We start from the raw sequence: 10,476 nt of genomic DNA, 5'->3' as shown, positions 1-10,476 counted from the left end.
ATACTGCCTAAATGCCTAAAATAAAGGTTCCTATTTGTGTTAAGGACTCACTGCTTTATTTATTCGTTAGAGATAGAAACGCAAGCATTTCGCTGCACCTGCGATAACATCTGCAAATCTGTGTATGTGACCAATAAACTTTGATTTAACTATGCATACTGCCTAAATGCCTAAAATAAAGGTTCCTATTTGTGTTAAGGACTCACTGCTTTATTTATTCGTTTAAGTTTAAGACTGCGGACATGGTTCTTGTGATTATGTACATGTAGCCAGTACTTTTAGTAGTCTTCCAATGATAGTGAAGTAAACGACCCGCATCAATGCTGCGTAAACAATTTACTCCCTCGAACATACCCACAACCATTGAGCAGGCCATTTTCCCATAACTACTTGCGCGCTTCTACATTGTACGTTCGCAGATGACCAAAATGGCGGATTCGTCGGTGGGTACTCGATAGTCCCAAGTCATTATACAACTACAACGTTTTTATCCAGATGTGTTCCCTCAACTTTCGTGAATATATATTTTCAATATATTATCTTTCGACAGGTCGATGTTGTCGAGGGCTGTAGGCTCCCTGTTCTCCGAAAAAATCAGGAAAACGAAGATGAGTGGCGTGAGTATCGTCCTCTTGGCTACCACTAGGGTAACTGGCGCAAAGGTTAATAGCTGCTTAATAAAACAACTGGCATGACTGAATATTTGAAAACACAGGCGGCTAGTTACGGTCGTGGCACATAGTAAACAAATGCACTGGTGACGTTTAATGGAGATTTCAATTGTTTACTAATTGTCTTATCAGTTACGAAAGCATTAACGTTAGCTAGATAAGTATTTCGATTCTGTAGCTATGCTGAAGTTAGTTACATTTAACGTAACGACGTTGTGTTTTGTAGACAACTTTGCTAGCTTGCTTCGTAGCCAATGTATATATTCAGATAGCGAAGAGACCCACAGATTGGATATGTTTCTAGATCTGTCATGTCGTGTGATGTTTTCCTTGCAGCCTTGGCTGAAATTCTCAGTGTGAAAGAGATCCCTGGGAGAAAACTCTACTATGTCCACTATATTGACTGTGAGTAGCCTATACTTCATGTAAATATGAATGTATAACTCCAACATTGCCATCAGTGATATTGACAGAAGAAGCAGATATGGGTAAATGTGAAGTTGGCAAACATTTGACTAGAGATCAACTCAGGTGTGTTATGTGTTTGTGCTTCTGCTTGTTTAAAGTCAACAAGCGTCTGGATGAGTGGGTTACGCCGGACAGGCTTGACATGAAGAAGCTCCAGTTCCCTAAGAAGGAAGCTAAAACGCCCACTAAGAACGGGCTTCCGGGGTCGCGGCCCAGCTCCCCGGAGAGCGAAGTGGTAAGAGTGGCCGGAGCTGGCCCCCAACATACCCCCAGCAGGCCCCCACAGCCGCAAGCCCAGCAGAAGTCTATACCCACCAAAACTTCTCTACCAGACTTTCAAGTGTTGCAACAACAAGCTCAGGTTTGGTAGTAGTGTCTTAAGCCCAGTCCTGGCAATTGTACCCTGTTTGCTTGCGATCTACATTATAACCAATGTTCTTTTCCTGCAGTCGTGTGTCATACTTAATGCTGAGATCTTGGAACGCTGTTTTTGTTAAACAACTACTCTACTGTACAACCCAATTGTTATCACCACCATTTGGTCTGCAGTCTTTTCGAGCTATGATGTTTTAGTTAAATTAGACCAATGAACATGATGAAATGATAGACCTTGCAATTTGTGCTTCATGAATCATTTCAAAGATCTGTGAAATGCTACTTCCAGTAGCTTAATTCAAGATTTCTGTGAAATAACATTTCTCTGGTCTTGCCTCTGTGATGAGAGACAGAATTGTCAAAATAAGGGTGTTGTATTTCTTGGATGATATACAAATGCATTTACATATGTTTTAGCCTAAGGCCAGACAAAACTGATTCACTGTTTAACGGATTTTCCCCCCAGAAAAGTGTGGCGGGCGAGCAACAGAACAAAAAAATTGTTAAGGTGATAATGAATAACAGTACCACATTGTGGTCGTCTAACAAATTCAAGAGTGGTTAACAATAAATAATTGTAATAAAATTAAAATGTTGAATAATGAGTTCATTACCTGAATGCATCTCTATAGCCTATAGGTGTTATCAAAATATTAATACAAATATGATTAGGCCTCTCAGACTAGGCCTTGTAGAAAGAGGGTCAATCAAGTTAGGTCTGCCAAATGAATGTAGCATTGGAAATATATACATAAATCCAGCTATAGAGTATAACTCATCATCATCAAAAAAAAATGTTGTTTATAACATGCACAATTGGAAGCATCAATCTATATAGATCAAGCGTGAATAAATTCGAGCCCAGTAACGTCTCACCGCATCCTCCTTCAATTGTCTCGTCTGGCGGCCACGAAAAGCCCCCACCTGCTGATTTGTGTGCGTGCTACTGGCGATGTACTTTACTGGACATGCTAGCTGTTCTCGGCGGTGCATCATCACTTCAAACGCATTCCGTCGTGGTATTATCGGTTGGCCTACTACTACTGGTAGTACCGGTAAAATGTAAGTTATGAATTGCAAATCACCATACAGCTGACACACTTCCATTTCATCTATCATTTTGACTTCAATTTGGTTGTCCAAAAATACTATCAGCTTGCACTGCGTCTTTGTTGATGAATGCCCTAATCTCTCGCCAGCCAATTGGTTAAATTACATTGTTTCATCTATTAATCGCTTCCAATAGATCTGAAAATGATGCAATAACCATGGATTTAATTGACTGTTTGTTTATAATGAGGGACGTCCCACGTTTAACCTGGACACAAGTAGTAGGACTTTGCGCTGACTTCCGTCATGAGAGAGAAATTAAACATCTGCACGTCGCCTTCAGGTGCCAGCGTGTGTTTCACTGTCCAATCCGAGGCTCGAACATGATCTGAGGCTGTTTGGTCTCTTGGGCATCAACTTGGGAAAGCCTCAAGGGAGAACGGACAGTGCATTATAAACAAAGTGCCGCATACAGTTGAAGTCGGAAGTTTACATACACTTAGGTTGGAGTCATTAAAACTAGTTTTTCAACCACTCCACAAATTTATTGTTAACATTTACATTTAAGTCATTTAGCAGACGCTCTTATCCAGAGCGACTTACAAATTGGTGCGTTCACCTTAAGACATCCAGTGGAACAGCCACTTTACAATAGTGCATCTAAATCTTTCAAGGGGGGTGAGAAGGATTACTTTATCCTATCCTAGGTATTCCTGAAAGAGGTGGGGTTTCAGGTGTCTCCGGAAGGTGGTGATTGACTCCGCTGTCGTGAGGGAGTTTGTTCCACCATTGGGGGGCCAGAGCAGCGAACAGTTTTGACTGGGCTGCGCGGGAACTGTACTTCCTCAGTGGTAGGGAGGCGAGCAGGCCAGAGGTGGATGAACGCAGTGCCCTTGTTTGGGTGTAGGGCCTGATCAGAGCCTGGAGGTACTGAGGTGCCGTTCCCCTCACAGCTCCGTAGGCAAGCACCATGGTCTTGTAGCGGATGCGAGCTTTCAACTGGAAGCCAGTGGAGAGAGCGGAGGAGCGGGGTGACGTGAGAGAACTTGGGAAGGTTGAACACCAGACGGGCTGCGGCGTTCTGGATGAGTTGTAGGGGTTTAATGGCACAGGCAGGGAGCCCAGCCAACAGCGAGTTGCAGTAATCCAGACGGGAGATGACAAGTGCCTGGATTAGGACCTGCGCTGCTTCCTGTGTGAGGCAGGGTCGTACTCTGCGGATGTTGTAGAGCATGAACCTACAAGAACGGGCCACCGCCTTGATGTTAGTTGAGAACGACAGGGTGTTGTCCAGGATCACGCCAAGGTTCTTAGCGCTCTGGGAGGAGGACACAATGGAGTTGTCAACCGTGATGGCGAGATCATGGAACGGGCAGTCCTTCCCCGGGAGGAAGAGCAGCTCCGTCTTGCCGAGGTTCAGCTTGAGGTGGTGATCCGTCATCCACACTGATATGTCTGCCAGACATGCAGAGATGCGATTCGCCACCTGGTCATTTCTTCAAAAGCCAAAAGTTAACAAACTATAGTTTTGGCAAGTCTGTTAGGACATCTACTTTGTGCATGACACAAGTCATTTTTCCAACAATTGTTTACAGTCGGATTATTTCACTTATAATTCACTGTATTACAATTCCAGTGGGTCATAAGTTTACATGCACTAAGTTGACTGTGCCTTTAAACAGCTTGGAAAATTCCAGAAAAGGATGTCATGGCTTTAGAAGCTTATGATAGGCTAATTGACATAATTTGAGTCAATTGGAGGTGTACCTGTGGATATATTTCAAGGCCTACCTTCAAACTCAGTGCCTCTTTGCTTATTATTTTTCTATTTTGGGTGGGGGGTGGAGAAAAGTGAGGCGGGGCATCCTTTGAACAGTAATTCAACGTTGTCCGGCCTAAGTTTATTATGAAACATAAACAGGTTTGTATTGTCTTGACCTTTTTATTAGGTCATTCTATTTTTAAATCATGCTCAGTCTCTATGCAAACCATATGTTTTTGTTTTGATCTACTCAAGTATATGCTATCTTGACTGGGTTATTGATTAGGCTTTTATTACAATGTTCAATGAATAACATAAGTTGAAGTGAAAATACAGCGCATTGTTTGAGTGTGACTGTCAGTTAATCCCCCTTCTTTCTGTTCAAATTCAGAGGAAGAGTCTAGACCTCAACCTTCAAACTGCCACCGCTCCTTCCAGAGGCAAAACTCTCCCCACGCCGGTACAGCATCAATTTACCCATTCTACACAGCCATGATTAAGACCTGTTTGGTCCACAAAGTCAGAATGGGTTCATAGCTGCACTTGAATAGTAACGACAACAAACACATTTATGTAAGAACTCCTACAGTTGTATAATTCTAAAATGAAGGAGAAACATCTTAAAGTAGATGATTTCTAAGTAAGTGATATTGATAACTGTGGGGGGGGTTTGTCCCGGACCTAGTATATGACTGTTTGGTAATGTAAAATATAGCTAGAATACCTGTTATGTCTGTGGTGTGGTTGGGATTTGAAATCCCATCAACATAATCTTTAAATATTCATTATTTTCAGTTGCTCCAGAGCTTTTTCTCATGTCTGCCCATGTCTCATCTCTCATACAGAAGAGGAAAGCAGAGTCTGTGTCCCTGGCAACACAAGTGTCCCCGGCAACCCCCGTGCCATCCTTGCCAGGTTTGGCTGAAGCCTCCCAGGCATCTGTTTACCCTGCTGTAAGGGACACCAACACCTTCAACCTCAAATCCAACGCCCGCGATGACCATGAGCAGCTTACCTCTCTCACCACGGTAAACCAACATTTGATAACTTTGCGTTTCAGTAATGATCAATCGCTAGTCTCCCACTATTATTCTGTTGGTGTTTGGTTTCTTATCTCCCCCCTTTTCAAATGATCCCAGAATGGTACTGCCCGTCGCCCCATGCCCAATCAGCCAGGCAGGAAGAGGAAGCAGCCTCCCAACTGCGGGGGAACCGATGAGGTATGGAACACTTTAGGGATTATGGGAATTGCTTCTTTAACCAAGTCATTATTTGCCCTCATTTCAACTGTAGACCGCGGTATCTGCTCCCATCATTCACATTTGTAGAGTAACACACTTTAGCGACATACTGGCATAAACAAGTCATTCTTCTATTTTCAGAAATTGCATCAGCATCCTTTTAGCTTGATCAGCATCCTTTTAGCTTGAATAGGTCAAAAAGAAAACAGATTTTAATACAGGACAAACTTCTTATGGATGTCACTAATACCCAGTTAGCGATAGGGCCCTTACTATGCTAGACTAGTATGAGCCGGGATACTAGATTAGCGTTGACTAACAGGATCGTACTTTCCTAGTCCTATACGTTTACCTTTCATGGTTATATGCTTTCAGTTAGACAGTAATCTGAGCAAGCCGAGTCAATTCAATGTTGGTATCAGCACAAGCACATTTTCAACAATGTTACTTGCAGCATTGTAGCTAGTGATAGTGTGAGAAGGCGGAACTGCATTTTACATAATTATGTGTGAATTCTGGAATTATTGACCATTGTGAATTATTGCCTTCCCCTTTCTGTTTTAATGTTAAGATATCCCTCCCAAATTAACAAGGAAATAAAGAACAGGTCAATATAATGTATGCAGAAATATCCCTGGTGACCTTTAACTCCTGAATCTTCCCACATTGATCAAATTAGTATAAGCAATAATAATTTTCCTTCCCTTTTTAAATCAGTGTCCAAAAGCCCTCGTCCGCTTGTGTTTTTCTGCTAGATAATAAAGGTTTTCCAGTATAACAACAGCCCTCGATGTGCCAATGTCTATCTGCAGCCAGGAGAGGTCCGTCTCATTTCCTTCTCATTGCCTGTTTGCCTGTCTCTCTTTGTTTATGGAATTATTTTAAAGGTTATGGCCTTCAATCAGACCTTTGGTATCTCATGTGAGAGCTTTGTAAGGAATGCTCCCTATTTTTAATCAGTTATTTAATCTTTATTAGTTCCCTTTTATTTTGACAAGATTCTAAGCGATGTGTCAGATATTGTAATAATATCGTTCTCTTCCTTTCCGCTGCTCCCTTCCTACCATCTTGCATCAGGACTCGCAGGACAGCTCTGATGGCATCCCCTCCACCCCTCGCATGACTGGCAGTCTGGTGTCGGACCGTAGCCATGACGACATTGTCACGCGTATGAAGAACATTGACTGCATTGAACTGGGCCGCCACAGGCTGAAGCCCTGGTACTTCTCGCCCTACCCACAGGAACTGACCACATTGCCTATTCTCTACCTCTGTGAGTTCTGCTTGAAGTACCTCAAGAGCCTCAAGTGTCTGCAGAGGCATCTGGTGAGATACTAGATTGGAATATCTCAATGAAATGTATGTAACACCAATACAAGAGCCAGAGGGGAGAGAGTTGCTGTGCAGTCGTAGTATTGCGTTTGAGCTGCAGAACATGTTGTCACATATTATTCTCCTCCTCTCTCATTCAGACCAAGTGTAATCTTCGGCATCCACCTGGCAATGAGATCTACCGCAAGGGCACTATCTCCTTTTTTGAAATAGATGGCAGAAAAAACAAAGTGAGTAATATCCATGATCCTCCCTGCTGCCTGGTCACACCTCGTCACTGTAATGAGTTTCTCGCTTAACAACTCTTGTTTCTTCCATGTTTGCCAGACATACTCTCAGAACCTGTGTTTACTGGCCAAGTGTTTCCTGGACCACAAGACGCTGTACTATGACACAGATCCCTTCCTTTTCTACGTCATGACAGAGTACGACGCCAAGGGCTTCCACATAGTGGGCTACTTCTCCAAGGTACATGAAAGGCTTCTTATCACCTGGTGCTTGCAGTTAAACCCGTTGCTCATGAAGATCAGCAATAATACTGTGTAATACTTGACATTTACAACCAAACCCTTAGACATGTTGAAAATGCAGCCGACTTACTCTTTTTCTTCTTTTTTTTTCTTTTTCTGTGCGCAGGAGAAAGAGTCGACGGAAGATTACAACGTGGCCTGTATCCTCACCTTACCTCCCTACCAGCGGAGAGGCTACGGCAAATTGCTCATTGAGTTCAGTAAGTGAACCAGAAAGAAGTTACTGACTTTAAAACGTGGATTTTAATTTTGGATCTAGGGCGTTCAAACCCACTGGCTCCAGGTCATCTATAAGTCTTTGCTAGGTAAAGCCCCGCCTTATCTCAGCTCACTAGTCACCATAGCAACAACCACCCGTAGCATGCGCTCCAGCAGGTATATTGCACTTGTCATCCCCAAAGCCAAAACTTCCTTTGGCCGCCTTTCCTTCCAGTTCTCTGCTGCCAATGACTGGAACAAATTGCAAAAATCTCTGAAGCTGGAGACTTATATCTCCCGCTCTAACTTTAAGCATCAGCTTACCGATCACTGTACCTGTACACAGCCAATCTGTAATAGCACACCCAACTACCTCATCCCCATATTATTACACCCTCTTGCTCTTTTGCACCCCAGAATCTCTACTTGCACATCATCATCTGCATATCTATCACTACAATATTAATGCTACATTTGAATTATTTTTGCCTCTAGGGCCTATTTATTGCCTACCTCCCTACTCATCTACATTTGCACACACTGTACATAGATTTTTCTATTTTTCTTTTCTTTTGTGTTATTGACTGTGCGTTTGTTTGTGTAACTCTGTTGTTTTTGTCGCACTGCTTTGCTTTATCTTGGCCAGGTCGCAGTTGTAAATGAGAACTTGTTCTCAACTGGCCTACCTGGTTAAATAAAGGTGAAATAAACATTTTAAATCTGTACAAACAGTCTACACAGTGTTCTACCTGTGTGGGAGTGTGTTGAAATGTGGCCATTCAGTATGCCATAACTGAAGGTGTTGTCTTTTGGTCATCAGGTTATGAGCTGTCTAAGGTAGAGGGGAAGACGGGCACACCAGAGAAGCCTCTGTCTGACCTGGGGCTGCTCTCCTACCGCTCCTACTGGTCCCAGACCATCCTGGAGATACTCATGGACCTCAAGCCTGACAACGGGGAGCGGCCGCAGATCACCATCAAGTACGCCTCTGTCCTGTTGTTCTCCCAGCTTGTTCTCTCTTATAGCTCAATCTGCTGTTATTTCTGTAACCTAATATCATGCGTCTTGTGTATTTCCAGTGACATCAGCGAGATCACCAGTGTGAAGAAAGAGGATGTCATATCTACACTTCAGTACCTTAACCTAATTAATTACTATAAGGTGAGGGATACTAGTGCAGGGAACAGCACTTCACTTTTTTAATTTTTTATGAAAGGGCAATCTTGATCAGCATATTTGAACCTCTTCTCTTCCTGTGGCTTCTCAGGGCCAGTATATCCTGACTCTTTCGGAGGACATAGTGGAGGGGCATGAGAGGGCAATGCAGAAGCGTCACCTGCGCATTGACTCCAAATGCCTTCACTTCACCCCTAAGGACTGGAGCAAGAGGGGCAAGTGGTAGGACCCTATCTGGTTCTCCTGGTCTCTCTTTCTCTCTTACCGCATACTTTCCTGAAGCACTCCGGGTGAAGAGCACCACGCAGGTCTCCCCAGAGAGGATCAAAGATTTAAAAATGAACAAGAACTGTGTTTATATTCAGCATCATTTTTCTGAATCATGTCAATCCTCCTATTGCCCTCACCAGATTCTCTGTCATTAGCAACAGTAGATCCATTTGCTTAGTCTCAGTAGTAGGAATTGTCATCTATTAATGTTGGATAGATGACTCCTACCTTCTGTTTCTTTGCCTTCCTGGCATTTGTCTTACTCAGCTTTCAACACTCTTGGACTAGTTAGTTATTTTTCACCTACATAAGCACATAATACTATTATTGTTTTGGATGTGATCTTGAATAATGACTGCACATATCCAGTCTCATTGATCCAACGCACTATGAGAATTACAGATCTAACCCCTAACTGCTTGGGACAAGTAGTAATTGTATATACTGTGATATACTGTTTTATAAAGGATTTTTTTCAAGGTGTGATTCATTTCTGTATGTTAAATGAGATGTGCGGGGATGTTCAGTACAGAAAATAAGCCATGTTGAACTCTTACAAGAATGTATATTTGGATACCTTTACAGTTGTTTGTCCTTTAAAAAAATGGAATGTAAAACTAACACGTTTGGCACAATAGCGTGTCATTTAATTTAATGAGACTATTTACTGTACATTTGTGTGTGTTCATTTGTAACAAGTGATTCATACTTTGTTATTGTGTTCAATGGTTAGACAGCTATTCTATTTCCCTTCATATTTAAGTGTAAATTCTACATGGAGTCATCTTCTCTTTGTAAGTGGTTTAGAGTTAAGGAATGGGTGATTCAAATTGTTGTATTAGATGTTTGGCTATATATTGAAAAAGACTATAAATCTGACCAACAGATGGGATTTGATATAAGAGCCTTACGGAGAGATGGCTTTACACATCTAATAAACTAGGACACTTACTGTGTTTCATGGCTTTAATGAGTTCTCAAAGGATAAAATCTGACTGAGTTGTCATCACTCACATGGAGAAATATGTTGTTTTTTAAAAGTTTTGTCCATGTCATTCCCCTGAATGTCCTCATTTGACTGAAAAGGAGGTCAAAACAACAGTTTAGGAACTGAATCAAAGATCTATTCCTGGGCTGTTTAGACATTCTTAGGCAGCAGACACATTTATATGGAAGTAAAATGTATCTAGTGTGCTCTGCTGTCTTTGTGTACAAAGAAAAGAACGCTTAGTCTCTTATCTCTTTCCATACTTGTCACTTTAGGTCAATTCTGTGGTTTACTGGAGCTCTACAGGCAGGTACCGTGAAGGGGAGTCAGTTCGGTCTTCTGCCTATTGGTTGCATTTAGCCTCGCCCACGTGCTATGTGGGAGCCTTTTGAAATTGTGGGACCAACCTAACTTC

The 10,476-nt window shown here is 42.3% G+C and overlaps 1 protein-coding gene across 1 annotated transcript; it reads left to right on the top strand.

Annotated features, from left to right (window-relative positions):
• Positions 1-399: 399 nt before the first annotated feature.
• LOC115135613 (histone acetyltransferase KAT5-like) lies at positions 400-10,029 on the top strand. Its single transcript, XM_029670507.1, has 15 exons — positions 400-443; positions 551-617; positions 1,008-1,076; positions 1,238-1,500; positions 4,718-4,786; positions 5,172-5,354; positions 5,466-5,546; positions 6,323-6,388; positions 6,645-6,893; positions 7,040-7,129; positions 7,227-7,367; positions 7,536-7,629; positions 8,448-8,607; positions 8,707-8,788; positions 8,895-10,029. Exons 1-15 carry the CDS (start codon positions 420-422, stop codon positions 9,027-9,029), a joined length of 1,773 nt encoding a protein of 590 aa, XP_029526367.1. The 5' UTR covers positions 400-419; the 3' UTR covers positions 9,030-10,029.
• Positions 10,030-10,476: the final 447 nt, after the last annotated feature.

This window comes from Oncorhynchus nerka, linkage group LG10 (assembly GCF_034236695.1).
Source record: "Oncorhynchus nerka isolate Pitt River linkage group LG10, Oner_Uvic_2.0, whole genome shotgun sequence".
Taxonomy (NCBI): domain Eukaryota; kingdom Metazoa; phylum Chordata; class Actinopteri; order Salmoniformes; family Salmonidae; genus Oncorhynchus; species Oncorhynchus nerka.
Note: the sequence above shows the minus strand (reverse complement) of the source record. Positions and strands in the feature narration are given on the sequence as shown.